Raw genomic sequence first — 21530 nt, forward strand, 5'->3', positions numbered from 1 at the left:
AGATTCTATTAAGAGTTTTCTGCAGAAACAACTGCATTGAATTAAACCTGGACTAAACTTTTTTCATCTGAAGCTAATAAATCAAACAGGATTGAATGGCACGGATCCACACATGTGGGTGATTGAAAAGAAAGGCGCTATTATTAGCAGTCACATATGATTTGTGTTAATCTGTATTTGTGTTCCCGTGAGTTGATCTGGGTGCGTCTACTGAAGAACCAGGATCCAGAAAACAGTTTGGACTTCCCACTGATTCACGTCAGGAGGATCTGGGAGGATAAATACTGGACCGTCTCTGTCTGCGCTGCAGTGTGATTCAGCCTGCGCGCCTGCGTCAAGCGCGCACGAATCCATCGGATTTTACGCGCAAATCAACTGAAGAAAAGTGGGACGGAATAAGCATTATTGGCGTGTTCACAGTCTCCTATAATTCTAATAGGATAGTTATTCCTGGCGAGAGGAGTGGATGTGCTGTGCCAACATGTTCCCGCGGTTCAGCTGGCGGTGCGCCCGCGGCTCGGTTCCATCGTCCGGACTCTGGACAGTTTGTGCGCAGCTGCTTTTACAAAACACGCGACTGGCTGGATAATAACACGAGGCTGGCCGGACACAAGCGTCCAGTGTATTGACGTAACCTGCGCTCTAAACTCTGCTACAGCTCTTAAAAGGGGTGAAGGCTGGACGCTGTGCGTTCCGTGCGCATTTTGGCACAACAACAGCGCGCAGCGATGCCACATCGCATCGGCCTCCTCTTCCTCCTCTTCCTCCTGCTGCTGCACGTGGCTCTGATGCTGCACAGCTTCCCGGCGGAAGCAGTGCGCGTCCGCAAGAAGGCGACCCGGACCCGGTCCTGCCTGGACCTGCCGGAGGAGATTCTGGAGCAGATGTTCGGGCGCCTCTCGGTGGGAGTGATGAGCGCATTTCACCACGCGCTGCAGCTGGAGCCGCGCGACAAAATCAACATGACCTGCCCGACGGCTGCACGAGCCACGACGGACAGCAAGACCCGTCTACCGGTCAACCTGCTCAGCGTCTCCCCCTGGGCCTACAGGTGAGAGCAGCTGCACCGCAAACTCTGAGACCGTCACCAAAACACACTGGATCACTTTACTGAGCTTTTTTTAACTGAGCACTTTCTTATAAATCACCATTCGTGTTTATGACTTCTTTTAAAGTAAGAAATGATCGTTTAACAAAAAAGTTCCATCTGGCATTGTGGTTTAAAAAGTAAAGGATGCTGCCAATTATAACAGAAATTCTCTATGATCAATTAATGTCTTGGTTTAGTTTTGTAACTATTGAACAATAAACAAAATACAAATTATGTTTTCATAGTGATCTACGATTAAATCGTGTATTGTTCCACCCCTTATGTTTTAGCTCCTCTCTTGGTTCTCTGAAGCGTTCTGAAAATTATATGTAAAACTGTTTTCATCCTATTAATGTCTTTTATTTACTTATTTATGGTATTTTATCTGCCCACCTGGCTTACTTTCAAAAAAGACTATCCAACTAAGATAGTTAAAAGGACAACAACTGCAAAAATGACTTTTTAAGAAAGGCTACAAACTTCTAAAATGACTACAAACAAGAACAAACAACAAATAAAAGGTGTCTCAAACCTTTATGACCTAAATAGCCATTTTTGTTTTTTTTTCCAACAAATCAAATTTACCTGGAGCCACAAAACATGTTGAACCTTTAAAATGAGACTGACGCACCTTTAAAGTTTATCTTTTCAATTACAACTTAGGATAGTAACCATTCCATGACATTTTCAGCTGATTATAGAGGTTTCATCCTTCTTCCCAGTATTTTTCAGACAATTTTGACAATCCCTCTGACGTCATGTCTCTATAGGAGGGAATAGCGACATGAAAGAATCTTTCCACCTTGGGAGCCGGGTTAAGAACTTTGTAGACACAGTGGAGCCGCACACTGGTGTCGTATAAACGGACCCCCGAAAAGTGAAGAAAGTTTTGCGGGTGTTTCTGGTGTTCGTTGTGGCGTAAACGGGACCTGAAATTGCTGCTACTGCACGTGCACACCACAGCTGTAGTAAATACCTCTTCTGCACATGCTCAGTAGATGGACTATAAGAATTGTGTTTCCTCCAGAGTGTCATGACTCCCAGGCCAGATTCTCGTGGACTTGGTAGTTTTATTTTGACAGTCACCGTAATAACAATCCATCTTGGTGGTGTGGCCACTAGAATGCCCATTTTGTGTCCGTTGTTAATGATTATTGAGTTTTATTCTCTGCTCTGGTGTGTGTGGTTTCATTACAAACAAACAACAGCACCCACTAGTGGCCAAACATGAAAAACTACATTGTTTTCAGCATTTCTGGATTTTCAGTGTAAATGGAAGTCGTTTTCAGAACGTTGCAGTGTAAACACTGAACCTTTCTAAAACACACAAGCCATGCTTTTTCTCGGGTCCCAAACTGTCTGCAGACGCTCTTGATTAGATGAACTATATGAACTGCATGATTGAAATAAAGATAAATATCTGTTTCCAGGATTTCCTACGACCCGGCCAGGTATCCCCGCTACATCCCCGAGGCTTACTGCCTGTGCAAAGGCTGCCTGACGGGGCCGTACGGCGAGGAGAGCGAGCTGCACCGCAGCGCTCCGGTCTTCGCTCCATCCGTCATCCTACGGAGGACCGGCTCCTGCGCCGGCGGCCGACACTCGTACACGGAGGTCTACGTCTCCGTCGCGGTGGGATGCACCTGCGTGCCGCGGGTGGAGAAGGACCGAGACGGCCAGGCCGGCAACCAGAGCCTGGACAGAGGTCAGCCCAAAGCCAGGCGGCTTCCGGCCGGCGCAAAGAAAGAGTGAAGGACGCAGGACTGAGTTTTGCACAAACATTTGAGAGGATTGGAAAACAACATGCGGCTGCACAATGAGAAATCCCTGGCTGGAGGACTCCCTGTGGAGAGTTTGCATGTTCTTCCTGTGCTGTTTTTTCCACCTTGTTGTCGTCCAGTGGGTTCCCTCGGTCCAAAAATATGTGTTGGAGGTTCACTGGTGATCTTAATGCTTTACAGCTCCAATTTATAAAGATATAAAAGAATAATATCAGAATTCTTCTGGTCGATGCAACATGAGGTGCTGCCGTGTCTCACATTTAATATGCATTATTGGCAAAGAAACAAAAACAAATATTAATTATTAGCCACATGGATTCATGTCAGAATATGTGCAAATTACACGCAACAGCAAAAGATGACGATATTATGAGGAATGTTGTTTTGTTGCACATAAATTCTAAACGAAGCAGAAACTATACATCAGTATTCCTCAACACTTCCTGGTCTTACATTCAAGGAAACAAAAACATAGCAGGTAGTAGCAAATATATATTAAACACAGTAATTTGAGAATGTATAATTTAGCACTCCTCCCTTTAGGTGAAATAAACCATGAATTATAAAACGACTTGTCTTTGGGAGATGAAAGTGGTTCGTGTCCCCAGAAAGCCCCACATGAGAAAACTGGGTCTGATTGATGAGTAGAGGATAAAATATAGGAGCTCTTCTCTGAATAAAACCTGACCTGATCGATGCTGCCACCTACTGTCCTTAAAAGACTCTGACCAGCTTCAAGCTTCCGCCAGCAAGTCGCATTAAATATGATTTATACGTTTCATTACAAAGAGAAGGTTGAAAACTTTTTACAAACTGTCCAAAAGATCAAATAAAATGTTGCTTCCAGGAAAATATTGGACTTTCAGGATAAACTGTTTCCCCTCGTCAGATGATTTGGAGCAAAAAGAAAAAACGGCTCGTGTTTCTAACATGGGAAAAGACCCGACTTCTCACCTGAAAGAGTTTATAAACTTTATCCTTGAACAATCTGCTCCCACATCCTGAACGCTTCAGTCTCCCACCGCCCGATGAACAGAGCTTCAGGTAAAACAATCCAGCTTCACTGAAACTGATGAAGGTACGCCACATGACCACCACCTTCAGGAGCAGCAGGCTTCGACATTTACATCAGGTTTTAACAAATTTATTGAATTAAGACATGAAAAAAAAAAAAAAAAAAGTCAAATCCAGCAGGAAGCAGAGAAATACAGGTTTGAACGTTGGAGTCGTGAGGATGAGGAGCAGGACCACCAGCCTCTTCCTCATTCTGAGGAGTAATCCATCCAGTCGACCCCTCGTCCATCGAGGATCCTTCTCTTCAGCTTGGATCGCACAGATTCCACATCTGGGCTGGTCTGAGAGCAGCTGTACAGAGGGGTGAAAGGAGAGAGGTCCAGTGTCGCCATGGAAACGCAGAGATGGAGAAACGAGGGAACTGTCGTGGGAATAAACCTGAGAAATGATGAGAATTTTCTCCTCTGAAGTTTGGCTCTTAAAAGGGAAATTATATGTGTGATATATTCATATATTGTGACAATATATTGAACAAGTTTGATGTATTACTAATGTTTAACTTACAATTACCACATAAAACTGTTAGGGGAGTTGAATTTAATCATTCCTACCATGTCGACGTGGACAATTCTGAATCTATGCAGACAAAACAATCGATTTTAAAAACTTTTTCCAAAATTCCCCAGTTTACCTTCCCATGGAGATTCACTGGAAACAGCCACTCTACTCAAACTGACCAGAGTTTAGCTGCTCTGTTTGCACGCTGGTGATAACCAGGAGGTCTGTTCTGATCAGACGTTGTCTCAGCATGTCGAGGGTAAACAAACTTCTGTCACCAGCCACATAAAGACACTTTACCTGGAGCGTAGTGACGTCAGCAGGATGAATCTAATGCAGGTCAACTGTCTGCTCAGTCCATTAAAACGGGCTAAAGGCCGGGTTAGTCCCGGGAGGCAGAGTTCAGAGTCCAATAGGCTCCCATGAGGCTTTGTGGGTTTAGACAGTCATGAAATGGTTCCTCTGCCAAACATTCAGTCTGTTTGTAGATTGTGGGTCGTACAGAGGACGTTCTACTTCACATTTGAAGCTTCCAAAGGGGACAATACTTCAGAAAACTCCCTGGTGAGATGTATATTACAGCTTTAGGACGTCCCCCGGTCCTCAGAGACACTCGAACCTGAAGCTCATGTAGAGTCAACAATCAATCAATCTGCACAGGAAGCCAGAGGACACAGAACTAAACACAAATACTGCAGTTCAGCTGTTACATTAATGTACACACTCATACACCAATGGTAACACACGTCTTCATTTGCACTGAATTTAATCAGAACCGACGGGTTGAAAATGATGAAAGGTACAGAAAAGTCATGTTACATGTTGATGAATTGAAAACAATTAGAAAAACATTCCACAGCAAAAAGCCCAAACATTAAATACTTAATGTAACTTTGAACCAAAACAAGTAAATCTTTATTCCTATTAACATTTTAGAAAGTATTTCATGTGAGGCAAAGGTCCGTGATCCACAAATCCTCACTTTGAAATCTTTAAATCAAACTCAATAAATGCTGAAAACCGTCTTCTGTTGGTTGGAAAATCATAAATAATGAGAGAGTTGGTTAACCGCCCCGCCTGCGGCGGCAGTCCGGCTCCTCAGGACAGCAGGCGGGACGGATAGTTGACGAAACAGCGGAACTCGTTGGACAAGTTTCTGTTGTGTTTTGGTAAGAAGCTGCACTTCCTGACCCCCAGGAGCTCCCTGGCCAGGTTCTCCATGATGGCTCCTGTTGGACCCACAAGACAAAGAGGTTAGGTTGTTTAACACCACCTCGCCGCTGCGGCAGAGCCCGGCCCGGCCCGTTCCCCGTACCTGTACACAGCAGCACTTTGTCTTTGCTCAGGTACTTGACGGTTTCAGACACTTTGCTCAGACACTCCTCGGACAGGTACGGCGGGTCGGCCAGGACCACGTCGAAGCTCCGAGGAGCCACGCCGGCCGGAAGAGACAGCGGCTCGTTGTAGTCGTAGTACACAAAGTCCTCGCCGTAGGCGGCGAAGCGGCGGTCGTACTCCAGCACCACGGCAGAGACTCGGTCCGAACCGCCGACCACACCCTGCTTCAGCTTCTGGTAAACGCTGGGCGCGCTCACACACGCTACCCTGGAGGAAAACAGCCATCAAAGCTGGCAGAGCACATCTGGATTCCGTTGCCACAAATTCCATTTTCACTCTAAGAGAAACAAAGAATTGTTTCCTAGAGACAAAAATACATCTGAATATGGTCAAACTAGGAATTTCCCAGTAGGAAAGTGGGATTTGTACATCTTTGACAAATAATTCAGATTTTAATAATTTACTAATTTGCTGAAACAAACTTTGTCGTATCAAGTATAAAAAAAGTAATATGAATATATCTTGTTCTCATGTAAATTGCTTTGAGGTCTGTAGCGCCAAATTATGTAATAACGGTGTAATATGTAATAATGTAATACATTTTCAACTCAATATGTAGTAATGCTACATTTTGTTATAAAATTCTTAAATGCATTATGTAACAAACTTTGCCCCATTTTGTAATAACTTCTACTACTTCTACTGAAAATGTGTTACATTATTACATATTGCAACAGTTATTACAAAATGTAGGTGTGTAGAGTCACATTATGTAACAATACTGCAATATGTAATGATGTAATACATTTTCAACTCAATATGTAATAAAGCTGCATTTTGTAATAACTTGTTACATATTGCAACAGTTATTACAAAATGCGGGCGCTCTCCTTTTTAAGAAAATGTAATAATTTGGTGCATTATGTAATAAATCAATAAAATTGAAGTTTTAATTTGAAAAGCCATGAAAACATCAGGACAACATTAATTAAGCTTTACAGCTTAATTAGGATTTTATTTTTATTTTTTAGAAACCAGTATGATGTTTTATTGCTGAAGCCTAAATCAAAAGTATTTGTATTCATAATGAGAATGTCGTCACAAGCTAGAAACAAAAGCTCCACTAACATTATTACTGACATTTTGCAAGACATCAACACATTATGCATTATGTTATGTAATTATTAGAGATGATACGAAGCATAAAAACACAAAAACAAACATTTATTACATATTGCACTATTATTCCATAATGTGACTCTAGTTTTTAAAAAGCAGTGAAGACTTCATGTTCTAATCCAGTCCAGGACGTCAACTTGTCAAATCTTTGTCCCAAAGAATGAAGGAGGTTCAGGATACTGTGTGCTTAGTGTTTATGCTATGGAGTGTTTACGCTATGGAGTGTTTACGCTATGGAGTGTTAACGCTGTGGAGTGTTTACGCTATGGAGTGTTTACGCTATGGAGTGTTTACGCTATGGAGTGTTAACGCCTGTTTCAGGAAGGGTTTGCCCTCCTCTTCCTCTGAACTTTAAAATACCTGTTGGTGGGTGTAGTTGTTGGGCTTTACCTGCCTCCCTCCCCGGCCTCTCGTACGACCTCCTCGGCGAGCCGGGCCGCCGTCTCATCGCTGTACCAGAACTGGCTCATCCGCTGGCGGACACACAAACACAGGCGTCAGTGTCAGACGGAGCTTTGGCGACTCGGTGGTCGACATGAAAACCGTCACTTCTTCCTCTTTGGTTCCGTTCACAACGCTGAAATCAGTGAGACGAGAAATGTTTGACTCCTGAACGGAACATTTCTGAAACATTCTGGTTGTTTGACATCAGAAATTAATATATGTTATGATTGAATAATTTAGTTTCAATTGGCATCAAGATACTAAAGAAACATCTGATGGATTCTAAATGTTTATTCACAATATAATGAACTCAGACCCGACAGTTACCATCACTCCTAAAGCTGATGGTCCAACATGACTGGATATCTGCTGTCATTCCCAGCATGAGCTCCACAGACTGAGACAAACGTCTTTAAGTCCAGGGAACCTGAACCCACCCAGTCCTCCTCCACCGCCCCCACGCTGAACTGGTCTGACGGTTCGGTGCTGAGGTCTGGACCCGTCCGGGTCTCCTGGTAAAACTCCTGCAGGGCGGCCAGAGTGTGAGCAGACAGAGCGGGGACGTCTTCATCACTGTCGCTCATCGCTTCTGGAGGAGGAAGAGGAGGAAGAGGAGGACACACACACATCCCATTGTATAACACAATTCTGTGCAGCATCAGAGGTAACAGCAGAAGAAGTTATCTACTTTACATGTTTAGCTTTGGAGTATTCTGTATTTAAAGTATTACTAAGGTGAAAAACAAACACCGAATTGAATGTTCTCATGGAATTATAAACTGGCAGGTCAAACAGGGAACAAAAGAAAGCAGACACAATGAGAAGAATCCTCTGCTGTTTCTCTTGAGACTGAATTTAAACTTTAATGGTTTAAATTGTTGATTCGTTCAGTTCTGAACTCTGATTTCCCTCCACCAGAGGACTCGGACGTCAGTCCGTTCAAACTCTTATTTTACCGCAAAAACAAACACAACTGGTCTGAAAATAAACTCGTGGGACAGGATGAACTTCACTGGTCAGAACTTCCCGCTGCCAGTGAAACAATCCAGAGAAATCGTGTAGAAAAGTGAATTTACCAAATCTCAATCCGGACTCCTCACTGGAGCTCCTCAACACGTGAAGCGTCGCGTATTGATGACGTCAATGCGTACGGCTCCTGCGCGGGGAAAAAAAAGGAGGATTCCCTAATGCGGCGCTCATCTGGGAAGTCGGAAAAATCTAAAAGTAAATCTGGAAAAATCTTTCAAGCGACACGTTCTCACCACTAAATTGTGAATTGGTTGTTTTCGATAGTTGATCACAACCTGCTTCTTGACAGACTAGAAGATGGTTGGGAATCAGGCTCTGAAATTATTATTAGATTATTCTTTCTGACAAATTGTCACGAGGTTATTTATGAATCCGAGCATCAATCTGCACTGATAGAAGTGACGCCAGTGTGTCACAGTATGGACTTCACAATCCTACTTCTCGTACAGAACATAAAAACATTCGGTCCTCGAAGATCCTCAGAACAGGTTCAGTGTTTATGCAGCTGCTGGTTTACATTCATGAGGACATTATTTTTCATATAACTGAAACTTTTAATGCTCTTATCATGCGATTGCTCCCAACTGGGAAACGCATCTTTCCCAAATGGAAACTTCAGAGATTCCAGCCACATGAATGCACCATTTTACTAAATATGAGGATTTAGAATCATACCTGCAGTTATCAGCAGTTTGTTTATTCAACATTTCCAAGAGGTTGCTAGTTCAATGCTGCAAATGGCTGTAACTAAATACATGCTGAAAGGCACTCAAGTAATGGTGCTTTAGTCGTTACCGCCTTCTCCTCTCGGTAAAAGATATTTTTCTATTCTGAGCTGACATGAGTATACTTACCGAATGATCCAAGTATAAAGTATTAACAGTTGTAATACAAACCCATAATAAACAGGTGTCAGTTGGGGCCTAAATAGGATACAAGACTTTAATAAATGTGTCTGTTATTTAAATTTCCTGTTTTAAATAATGAAAAAACAGATGAAGTGAAGCAGCCACGGAGTCAGCTGACCCTCAATCTCACACATTAAAACCATGCAGGTGATTCTTTTGCTTCAATAAAATGGTGTCGCTGCAAACTGCATTCAAACTGATTAGTAGCAGAGAACACACGTGAAGTAAAAGGCACAGACCAGAGTATTTTATACAATAAATTTATGTACACTTGTACATTTTATTAACAAAACAGCCATCAACTTTAACGGGAATAGTGAGCGAGGAGGCGTCTGTCCCCCCCGACGTAATGCAAGTGGCTCTGCTCCTTTTTTTATTTGGTTTCTTATTGCTGTCCCTTCGACCCAAACCGTCTCGTTCCAGTGTGTGTTGAAGAGTGACCGCCGTGAACGTGCTGCTGTAGAAAAATACTACTCAACCTAACCTGCTAAGCTCCCGAGGCCCGATTCAAGAGTCCGGATGCTGCGGGCCGCAAAAATCAACTACAATCCAAATACAAAAAGAAAAATCAAACCTAAAAAAAAATAATTAACACGGGGAAAGCTGCTCCCGATTCAGCTGAATTCGTAGAACTCCGTTCAGGATATAAAAACACTTCAGTCGTTTAGTTTTACATTTTAGAAGGTATTTCTCTCTAATACTCTCACCTTATGAAAAACAATCAGCTTTTGGTTTTTCTCTCAACACCAACAAACAAACCCCCCTCCCGCACTTTCAGCGATACAAAATAAAAACATGAAGGCAGGCCATGTTGTCATGGCAACACTTTGTGCATGTGTGTGTGTGTGTGTGTGTGTGTGTGTGTGTGAGTACATCTGCTGTATTCGTGGCAAATGGCAGGCACAGTTGAAATGTCTCATAAGATGATGTGTAACATGATTCACCCACAAGAAGAAACCCACACACACACGCACACACACACACACACACACACACACACACACACACACACACACACACACACACACACACACACACACACACACACACACACACACACACACACACACACACACACACACACACACACACACACACACACACACACACACCAACTGAACAAAGGCACTGTGGGTACAACTGGGGTGACCGTGTGTGTGTGTGTGTGTGTGTGTGTGTGTGTGTGTGTGTGTGTGTGTGTGTGTGTGTGTGTGTGTGTGTGTGTGTGTGTGTGTGTGTGTGTGTGTGTGAGGTTCCTCCAAACTGAACGCTGCAGACAGAAGTTGAAAGGGATGATTTCTCAAGAGTTTTAAATACGTGAGGATTTAGTGACTAAAAGTCAATTCGAGTTAAAAGGAGATTGTCTCTGGAATGAAAAGATAAAAAAATATATGTGCAGAAGTTTGTCGGGAAAAGCGTCTTTGTTTGATTGTATCTTTAGAGTTCTTGTTTGCCGTTAGCAGTCGTATTCAGGCCTCCATAAAATAGAAATAAAAAAGTGTTAATTTGATGTAAACATTACATTGAAGTTTCACAAACATTCGCCTCTTCCAAAGCGTGAGGAAAATGAGCTGCTGTTCACCACCGAGTCGTCACGCTGCCGTTTTGTGACCCGTGATTCAATAAAAAGGTAAAAGCTGCTTTGCTTCCATGTTGTGAAAAAAAATGGAAAATAAAGTGATTCTAATTTAAACTGTGGAGTCAGCAGCTCACGGTACACTTCTAACCTCACATCACTGTGTGTGTGTGTGTGTGTGTGTGTGTGTGTGTGTGTGTGTGTGTGTGTGTGTGTGTGTGTGTGTGTGTGTGTGTGTGTGTGTGTGTGTGTGTGTGTGTGTGTTTGAAGCCTCGAGGCACATGAGGACGGGGGTGAGTAGTGCGAGGGAATCAACACCATCGTCGTGAGGATCATCATGATGGTCGCTGCTCAGCTGCTTCTGTCCAACGGTACAGACCTTCCCCAGTCTGTCTGCTTAGCAGTTCATTTACCACCACCATCATCATCATCATCATCACCATCATCATCATCATCATCACCATCACGGAGCCTGCCGGTCATGCCAGAGGGACGGCGGCGCAGGCGGGTTTGATGTGGAGAAGAAAACAAAAACAATCAAAGGCGGAAATCCACAGAATTGGGACGCGAGGCGGCTCCGCAGCGCCGCAGCGCCGGGCCGTCTTCTCCACACAGTTCTCTCTCTCTCTCGGGGGGGGGGGGGGGGGGGGGGGGGGAGCAGGGCCAGTCTTTGATTGGTTGCCGTCTCGGGACGGTGATCGGAGGCCTTGTGGGTTTCCGGCGGTTACTTGACGCAGAGCAGCCCGCCCACGTTGGCCACGAACTCCTCCAGGCTCTTGACGAAGGCCACCTTCTGCTTGCGGTCCATGGTGGGCGGCGTGCTGCTGGCCGTCAGCTTGTTGAAGGCGTCGGCCAGCCGCTGGTAGATCACGGCGTCCCTCTGGGTGGACAGCAGCGTCTCCACCAGCTCAGAGTACTCCGCCTGGCAGAGACACACATCGTCAGTTCAAGGAAGAGAAACTGCCGCCTCAGCAGTTTGAGGACGCAGTAAACTATCCTGCTTGTATTCACACAAACTTCAATTTGAAGCTACTGCAGATTTCACTAAAACACTAAAACACTAAAACACACAAAATAAGATGATAAATAAACAAGCAAAGCTACAACTTCCTGCGCCACAGGAGACGTTTCCTTCATAAGACTCTAGAACTTGTTATTGTTCCACTAGAACGATTTAGAAACAGTTTTTCTGGTCATTTCAGCCTTTCTGTGTTTATATTAGTCACCGTCAAGCCAATATATATTAATATTTAATATCACTTATTTAATTGTAATCCTGTTTTATTTGACATTCAGTTTTCTGTTCTTTTTATTATGAACAAAGCAAATCTTTAAAATAATCTGCCCCCTGAGATTAATCAAGTATTTCTATTCTATTCAGGACAAAAAGGTCGTTAACATCTGGAATTTAACTAAAATGTGGTACTTGTGAGGCAAAAAGGTGTTTAAGAAACTCAGAGTTTAACTCTCAGTGAGGTGACGGTTCCACTGGATTCAGGTTTTAATACGCCTCATTTATTTCATGTGTAACTTTCATCACTGCAGTGTGACTTAGACGCTGCTGTGATGATGATGATGATAAAGTAAACAGAGGAAAGATGGAGAGTCAAGGAGAGGAAGAGGATGAAGAGGAAGAAGAAAAAGAAAAAGAAGACAAAGAAGAGGAAGAAGAAGATGAGGATGAGGATGAAGAGGAAGAAGAGGAAGCAAAAGCAGAAGAGGAAGAAGAAGAAGAGGATGAAGCGTAAGAAGAGGAAGAAGAAAAAGAAAAAGAAGACAAAGAAGAGGAAGAAGAGGAAGAAAGAGAACAAGAAAAAGAAAAGGAAGAAGAAGAAGATGAGGATGAAGAGGAAGCAAAAGAAGAAGAGGAAGAAGAAAAAGAGGAAGAAGAAAAAGAAAAAGAAGAGGAAGAAGAAGAAAAAGGAGGAGGAGGAGAGGAAGAGGATGAAGCGTAAGAAGAGGAAGAAGAAAAAGAAAAAGAAGACAAAGAAGAAGAGGAAGAAGAAGATGAGGACGAAGAGGAAGAAAGAGAAAAAGAAAAAGAAGACAGAAGAAGAGGAAGAAGAAGATGATGATGAAGAGTTATTACTGAAAAGAAAATGTCAGAAATGTTTGAACCACAGAAAAAACATCAGGATCAAAATCAACATTCTTATAAATTCAGGAATTTAAAAATTAATCAGGAAAATATTCAGACGAATGTTTTTAATGAAATAATTTTACTTTTCAGAGGAAATGAAGTCAATAAGTTTTACTTTGGTTTCTTTCTGTTAATAAAATGTCTTCGTTGTTGATGTTCTACTATAATTATAATCTGTAAAATCTACTGATTTATAAAAAGATTTATTTGCCTGAGCGGCTCACTGAACTACCCTAACTACTCTAACTACCCTAACTACTCTAACTACCCCGATCATCAGAGTAAAGCTGTGCTGTAACCCAGCACACCACCAGGGGGCGACGCGAGACCTCAGATCTGAGCGTTTGGTTTGCGAAGCGGCTCACCTGGTGCAGACACACCAGGGTGTAGAGGGCTTCTCCCGCTGCCGTCGTCATCTCGGTGCTGTGTTTCTGCAGGACCAGCATGTCGAACACCAGCTGAGGAGAAACACACAGATTGGTGAAGCAGTGTCGTCGCCATTACGCTTTTTCCTGCAGAGAAGAAAACACGCGTGAAATGTAACCGTGATAAATCAACAGTGTGTTTGGTTCCTACATCTGGGCTTCATGTTTGCTCTGGGCCTTCAAGGCAGTAAAGTTGTTTAGGTCGGTAGGTACATTTCCTCCTGCACACTCGGTTTCTTCACAACAGTCTATTCCTGATAAAACAATTCGCTGCAATGTCTTTATTTCTTTAAATATTGAAGTTTAAACCTGGAACTAAACAAATGGATGCATTGCAAAAGATTACAATCTTTATTCTCTACATAGTTAAATTCAAACAGAGAAGTTCCTGTATTTATTATATTTATTTCATATTTAAAGCAAAGGTATCAAAGTCATTGCAGTTCGGGGGCCACATGCAGTCCAGTTTCACCGAGCGGTAAAATAGTGCAGTAATAATCTTTAAATTTAAACTTTTCTTTGTGTTTTTTTGTTGTTTCTCTCCAAAAAATAAATAAAGTAAATAAATAAACAAACTTTTCTTTGTGTTCTTGATCAAAATACAGTATTTCAAAATATGACAATCAAATAAAATACCAGAAAATATTATATTTGCAGAGTTTCAGTGACAAAACATCATACTTCTATAGCTCAACCTGTATTTCTATGTGTTTTAAACAACTAAAACTAACACAAACTTCTTCTTTGTTTGTTGAGAACCTGTATATGCGTTACAGTATTCTCTCCCCCCCCCCAGCGCAGTGGTTTTGTGAAGTCTGGTACCTTCAGGAAGTGACGGGTGGCGACGAAGAGCGGCGAGTCTTTCTCCTGGTTCTTGGCGCACTGCTCAGCCAGAGGAGACAGAGCCTCCAAACACAGCTGGCTGATCTCCGAACTCATCCTGGAAAAACCCTCGTCAAGGAGCACAAGCTGGCGGACACAACTTTAACTGTCCTCTAGTTCATAACGAGGATGGAGGCGGCCGCCATGAGGAGCTCTGAGGAGACTTACTCATCCTGTCTGATATATATGTTTGTAGACCTGGAGGTCAAATTGTTCTGACTGGCTGCAGGAGAAAGGTCGTCTGTTCAGGATGTGAGGAACAAGTAGGAATATCTGATCAATAACCAAAACCTCAAAAGAAAACTCATCTTGGATTCCATGAGAATGGGAGGCAGCTTGTTCGCTGGAGTTCAATGAGGTTAATTCTGCCTTTTATTATTGTATTGTAGGGACGTCCCGATCCGATAGGTAGATATCGGATCGGGGCCGATATTGGTGATTTGTGAGTGATCGGCAAATCCAGCCGATCACCCCGCCGATCTTAAAAAAAAAAAAAAAAAACGTCCCCTAATAACCACAACAATCAGGGACTAGAAGCTCCGGTGGAGCTGCAGAAGCTAGAAGCAGGCGGAGCGGGGCCATAGACCTATAAAACTAGAGTTATATATACTGGTGTATGTGTTTATGTGCAGAAGATTACTTCTAAATTTCTATGTGGTCTGTCTTCTTCTGCATTTTTTATTGTGTTTAGTGAGTCACAGCGCCCCTAAAGGCCTGGCGTGTGTACTACATGCCCTGAAGCCTCGAGTTGAGCCGTGTTCATAGTGAGGTGTGGACGGCTTTTTGGGAGAAGGCCAGGGAGGAAAAAGATCGTTTTTTTGTCGTGTGGATGTTCCCTCAGTTTACAACAACAACTAAAGAGAAAGAGAAGAATTTTGATTCAATAAGTGAGTTTTACAATAATTTCTAGGTAAACAAAGCTTCTGCCAATAGTGCTTTTAGCTTCAGACATCTTAGTTGCTCTAAAAATAGACTATTGTGTATATTTGCAATAGTAATGTGAGGATCGGATCGGGAAAGTATCGGTATCGGCCGATACTCAATTCTGAAAAATCGGATCGGTATCGGGGGCCAAAAAGTGTGATCGGGACATCCCTATTGTATTGTATTGTTTTTTTCTTCTGTTCAGGGAAGAAGGCTTGTTTTCAATATTTCAACGGTGTTCTCCCGTCAGGAAATCCAGCGGTGGTGGATGACGTTTCTTTATATCAGCTGGTGTTACGGAGGCCAAAAAAAAGGAACATAAAAAGGAGTGTGAGACGGGAGCCGCTAAACGACCAACAAGAATCAAGGAGCACGACACGCAGGAAAACCTCAAATCAGCCTGATCAGAACACTGCAAAAGGGAAAATAACAACATATACTGGGCCGGGACAAGGACACACCATCCACCAGTGTGAGGAGGACGGTTCTGATGAAGATGAGAAAACAGTCGAAACATGAAGAAAAAAGTATGTTAAAAAAAAAAAAGTCGACTCGCCTGAAGAGACGAAAAGAGAAAACTCAGTTGGCTATTAATGTGAAAATGTGGAACATCAGGTTAAGTCTTGACCTTGAGGGAAACCGGGTTCTAAAGGCTGCATAAACAACTCTCTTCTCATTAGTGAATGTTAAATGTGAGGATACGAGGTCATTCCCAGCTCCAGCGAGAACATGAGGCTTTTAAAAAGGTCTTCAGGCAGCTGAGGGATCTTCTCCGGAAAGATCTCACAGATGAAAGTGATGAGCTTGTAATACTGGTTACACAGAGACGGGAACTGGGAAATAAACATGAAGGGATCAGAATCAGCTGAATGAAACGGATTTAGATTATTATACCACACACAACAGGAGGAGTGTGTGTGTGTGTGTGTGTGTGTGTGTGTGTGTGTGTGTGTGTGTGTGTGTGTGTGTGTGTGTGTGTGTGTGTGCGTGTGCATGTGTGTGTGTGTGTGTGTGTGTGTAGCATTGTGTTTCATGTTCAGTGAGCGGGAGTCGTACTCCCACACCGGACACGGAGAACCCGTGTCCGCAGCGCCGTGTGTTTTTTTTTACCTTGAGCAGGTCCTGAGACATGAGCGGAAGAACGATATTGACCCCGTAAAGAACCACGTCTGCCGCCGACACGGTCCGACTGGAGGCCGGCGTCGCCGGGTCCTGGTTTCGAAACACCTCGTCTGAAACACACAGGGTGAGTTGAGGCTGTTGGGGGCGACCGGGCGGAGGTCTCGTCTCCCTCGGAGGACGGAGGACTCACCGGTGTCGCTGAAGTCGATGAACTCCTTGGAGAGCAGGTTTGTGAGCAGCTCCATGATGAGGAGCAGGTCCTGGTACTGGTCCTCCTCGGCCGTGGCGTCGCTCCGCTTCCGGCTCTGGTTGTTTTTGGAGTAGACCTGCAGCAGCGTGAGGCAGGCCTCGTACAGCTTCATCGACTTTGTCTGGACGATGAAATCAGAGCGTTTTCTTTTGAGACTCGACAAAGTTTTAAGCAGCAAAGTAACAAAACCTGAACCGTGGTCCTTATTTCAAGCTCCGGCAAGAACAAGGAACAAGATTTGTGTTAATTCTGTCTTAAACTTGTATAAAAGCCAGAGTGTAAAGTCTCTCACACACTCAACCAATAAGTCCATCAAGTCATAAGTGATGTACTTTCTGTTCAATCTGATTATGGCCGTGGAGTTAAAGCTGTTTCTCAGTCTGTCCTGGCCTTGGCGGTTCTCTGCCGTCTGCCGGAGGGGAGCAGTTGGAGCAGAAATGGGAATAAAAACTACAGTGCAAGTTGCAATGACTCACTGTGGATCCCTGCAAGACTGCAGCTGAATACACTCATTTAGCGCCACGCAAAATTACTATTTAATACATAATTATGGCAACAAATCATAAGTGGATTTAACTTAATTACACAGAATTAAGTTAGAATTATTTGAACGTATACTTATAGATCCTATTTATGTATATCTACATTCACACCCATGTATGTGTGCTTATCTAATGTACTATATACTTTAATAATGTCATACTCTGGCACCTCATGATTGTAAACACTTTGCAAATATTATATATTATGTTTACCTGCTGGCTACTCGTGAGCTCATTTTGCATTATTAGTGTATTATATTACATTCTATTACATATTATTCAAACAAGAAGTAAAAACTGAAGCGCTTCAACTATCTGAAACAAACCCACAAACCCACAAACCAAAAACAAAAGAAATGCTCTTAAACCAGGTGTGAGACGTCCAACAACTAGTATGTGAAGATATTTTAAACTTGTCAGGCGAGTCTCACCTCTCCAAGGTAACAGATCTGCTTGTGAGCCACTTCCACAAAAACCTCAATGATGAGGTTGATTGTCTCCGGCGTGTTGCTGTAAACCTGAGCGACACAAACACAAAGCAGCGACACAAATATTAGGAGATTTCAGTCATGAAGGAAAAGAAATACAGAAAGAAGAATATAAAATACATTTCTGAGATACAAAGAAGCCTGTTATAATCAAATAATTAAATAAAATACACCTAAAATGTTAAAAAGTACAATTAATAATATTAGAGAACTGCTACAATATTTATTATTGTTACAAACGACCCAAAAATGATGATACCCGATCTGTATAATAACAATATCATAAGAGATAATAGCCCTATATTTTCAAACGTTTTAAGATATATGTATTTCAATTCTACATCTTTAAGTATCTGTAGTTACTGTAGTTTGTTTTGGACTCGTCTTCTGAGTAAAATTATAATAATCAGTCCACTTATGGCCTCAGAATTCCGTCTGCATGCTTTGTTTGGCCCGTTACCTCCATGAGGCCGATGCAGCTGGACAGGAAGTCCATGAGGAAAGAGAAGAGCGAGGCCACGTTGTCGATCTGCGTGGCCTCAGCGATGCCACACAGCGCCTCCAGCGTGGCGATGATCTCCTGCTTCACGGCCTCCTCCTGGCTGATCTGAGCAAAGTTCTCCTGGTTGATGAGGTTGAGGAAACGCTGCTGCAGCGGGTGAAGTACCTGGACGGAGAACATCTGTGTTACACAGCAGGCAAGTGTGTGTGTGTGTGTGTGTGTGTGTGTGTGGTTATTCTAGGACCACAAACTGTTTGTTGTGGAGACTTGTGTTTAAATGTGCCAAGAACAATACTGACTGCCCACTTTTTTGTTTGTTTTCAGTACATTTGCATATTTTAGTCAATTACTACCTAATATATTTCTTGACCACAAACAAAATGAACTTTGATTTAGAATTAGAAGCCTGGAAAACTAAGAGACATTTGCTCTCACTCCACGTGAGTGGATCTAAACGTGTGTTTAGATGAGATGTTGTTGTGTTTGGATTTGTTTACTGAGAGAACAACAGTGATTTTCAACATGATATTTAAACATGGGTGAGTTTGGGACCTTCCTGATCAATAACTCACCCGATTGCAAAAAGAAATCTCACAGAGTTATTTGTATGATTACAATAAAAGTGCTTTTTCTGTCGAGGCAAGTCAAGTGTATTTTATATGCACCATTCAGATTCAAGGTAATTCAGGTTGCTTCTCAACAATTTGTGACCACAGTAGTGTCGTAGAATATTAAAGGAACATTGAATTTACGTTGGAGATTATTGAAAACATAAGCTAAAAGTAAGACAATAGTTAAAACTATTATAGAAAGTGCATTTAACAAATAAACAAAAGGTCAAAGTAACCCCAGACTAAAACAAAAAACAACATTTACAGATGATCCTTACAATAACTTATATTTCTTCTCTACTGGTAAGTTTTGTTTTGAGCTACAATTTGTCAGACAGGAAAAGAGTAGAGAAGTTAAATCCTCGCTTCTGGACCTGGGAAGTCTCATTAAACCTGCTCCAGATGATTCTCTGAAATAAAAAGCTAGAGAATTTAATAGTTTTAAATACTAATGGGAGAAACGAGTGCTCCCGCCTGCTTCTCTCTGTAGCGCCTCATCCTCCCTAACACCCAAACTATTTCAAATTCAGCATCTGACAGCGGTTTGTTAACAACAATGTGCAGCAGCAGCAGCTGTGTCTGGCCTGTGGTCTTCACGGTGAGATGGACAAAGTTTGACAGGCTCAGTCTGCAGATCGCTGGTTTCTGCTGCTGTGATGCAGAACATCAAGAACGGAATGTTACACTTCAAATATAAGACGATTTATTTACAGGAAAACAGCCTGTGTAACATTTAGTCTGTGATGGAGACAAGAGACAAAGGAGTGTTTGATCAGTTGTTGGCTCTCTCCTCCTCCTCCTGCTCCTCTTCCTCACACTGAGACATCTGAGTTCAGAGTGAACAGCTGTAAGAAGCAGCAGCTGCTGTCTCACTCATCCACCCTCCATAATTACTCTGGAGTCGTGGTGGCTTTGCACCCCCACTTACTACTGTCAGCCTATTAGGACAAAGACCTCCAGGATCACGTAGAGGATCATGTTATCCACACGGGGAGGAAAACCCAACGGGGAATACAATCGACTGCATCCATCAGTCTTAATCCTCCGATGTGACTGGAGACGCCAACGCTACACAGGTCTGGACAGCACTCGCTGGTATCTATGCAATGTGCTCTGACGACAAAGAAACGATGGCTCGATCCAGTTTTCACTGGACAAGTTTTTAACCACGCATTGTTCTTGTCATTTATTGCCAGTTGCCGTTATGAGTCTCTGCACGCTCACTCAGTGGCTTCTTTTAAATCACTGCTTTAGACAAAACACCAGTGCGTCACAAAGTGAACATAGAGAGACAGACAACCACACACACTCAAATTCACACCCTGAGAAAAGTCCTGTACGCATATGAAGAACATGGAAACTCCACCCCGAGAGCCCCCCCCCCCCCCCCCCCCCCCCAGCTGTGAGAACAATTCCATCACCGTGTGGCCACTTACAGTATCTAATTTAATTTTACTTGTTTTAAACACGCTGAACCCATATTTAATATCCTTCCCACATTCAACTCAGAATCAACCTATTTTTTGAGTTTATTTCCTGATATTATTTTATTCTTGTGGATAGTTTGAATTGTTTCTTTATCAGAGTTACACATCTATATATGTTTATTGTGTTTTATTCAATTAAATTTTTACTCTGGTGATGAAAACTACTATTACCCCTCTCAGATACTTTTGTTTTTAACTTTCTATTCTAGCATTACTATTATTATTATTATTATTATTAGGTTGCTCACTGCAAGCAAGAAATTCCTTGTACAAGGAAACACGTTTCCAACTGTTGACATGACAATAAAAAAACTATTGTACTACTGTTTTGTCAAATCTCTTTGGGAAGTTGTTCTATAAATAGTATTAGCTTTCCGTCTGTCTGATATAAGAAAACCTACATATGTAATAATTCCATCAACACAACCCAGGAATGGGTTTAAAAAGACAAAATATGTTTGTACTAAATAATACATTAGAATTACAATCTTTTTTTTATTTTATTTTGCACATGAATCTGACATTACCTCTGCCCAATACTGCTGTTTGGCATCCGAGTCCATGTGTGCGAACCCTCCCAGGACCAGAGCCTTCATGAGCGACCTCTGCACAGAGCTGGACAGCAGGTGGAGGGGTGGACTGCGGCTGGCAAACTGCTTGGCCAGGTTCCACCAGCTCTCGCACTGCACCACAATGTTCGCCCTGAACGCACACAAGGGACACAGAGAGTCTGTTAGAGCGACGACCTCACGTGACCCACGTACGCCTTCATGGTTCAAAAAAGGGTTTGGTAAGTGGAAAACTGTGGGGAATGTTTCTTCTCTTAACTTCAACAGTCAAAGTTCATCAAAACCTTTCTGAGATTAATCGGTTCATTTGTCTCTCTGTTGAACGCAACTTCAACAAAACTCCCCCAGTATTTTCTCGGCACCGTAACTATTTGTGATCTCCTGTGACCTCCCAGTTTAGAGAAACACTCACCTGCTGAAACAATCTCTACCTAAAGTCCTTCATTCCCTCTGCTATTAACTCCTGAATGCAGACCGCACTCATATTAAATTACTATATCGAGAGGACATTATTTCTTGTCTATTTATTGTTTTTGATTGCAGTTTTTACCTTATAGGCTTGGTCTTTTAGCTCATCTGGTTTGATCTTGCTCTGACTTGTATAAGTGGGCTACTTACAATGTTTGGCATGAAAGTTCACAGGGAAGCTACAAATGAATTGCCCCTTGTGG

The 21530-nt window shown here is 42.6% G+C and overlaps 3 protein-coding genes across 3 annotated transcripts in view; 1 reads left to right on the forward strand and 2 right to left on the reverse strand.

Annotated features, from left to right (window-relative positions):
- The first annotated feature begins 308 nt into the window (after positions 1-308).
- On the forward strand, positions 309-4033 carry il17d (interleukin 17d). The gene is made up of 2 exons (XM_080479031.1): positions 309-1051; positions 2521-4033. Exons 1-2 carry the CDS (start codon positions 729-731, stop codon positions 2840-2842), a joined length of 645 nt encoding a protein of 214 aa, XP_080335157.1. The 5' UTR covers positions 309-728; the 3' UTR covers positions 2843-4033.
- A 1163-nt stretch (positions 4034-5196) lies between these two features.
- On the reverse strand, positions 5197-8534 carry eef1akmt1 (EEF1A lysine methyltransferase 1). Its single transcript, XM_080479030.1, has 5 exons — positions 8481-8534; positions 7842-7993; positions 7351-7433; positions 5759-6048; positions 5197-5672 (listed from the first exon to the last, which is right to left on the reverse strand). Exons 2-5 carry the CDS (start codon positions 7986-7988, stop codon positions 5542-5544), a joined length of 651 nt encoding a protein of 216 aa, XP_080335156.1. The 5' UTR covers positions 7989-7993; positions 8481-8534; the 3' UTR covers positions 5197-5541.
- A 2069-nt stretch (positions 8535-10603) lies between these two features.
- The window catches only part of xpo4 (exportin 4), a gene marked incomplete at its 5' end in the record, with an annotated part of 67815 nt that continues 56888 nt past the window's right edge, over positions 10604-21530 (reverse strand). The window contains 9 exons of the mRNA XM_080477828.1: positions 10604-11839; positions 13423-13515; positions 14305-14422; positions 15991-16121; positions 16399-16520; positions 16601-16781; positions 17634-17720; positions 18151-18357; positions 20818-20992. Coding sequence (XP_080333954.1) covers positions 11642-11839; positions 13423-13515; positions 14305-14422; positions 15991-16121; positions 16399-16520; positions 16601-16781; positions 17634-17720; positions 18151-18357; positions 20818-20992 — 1312 coding nt within the window. The 3' untranslated portion in view covers positions 10604-11641. The remainder of the gene's footprint in view (positions 11840-13422; positions 13516-14304; positions 14423-15990; positions 16122-16398; positions 16521-16600; positions 16782-17633; positions 17721-18150; positions 18358-20817; positions 20993-21530) is intronic.

Source organism: Lipophrys pholis, assembly GCF_963383615.2.
Source record: "Lipophrys pholis genome assembly, chromosome: 13".
In the NCBI taxonomy this organism is placed as follows: Eukaryota; Metazoa; Chordata; class Actinopteri; order Blenniiformes; family Blenniidae; genus Lipophrys; species Lipophrys pholis.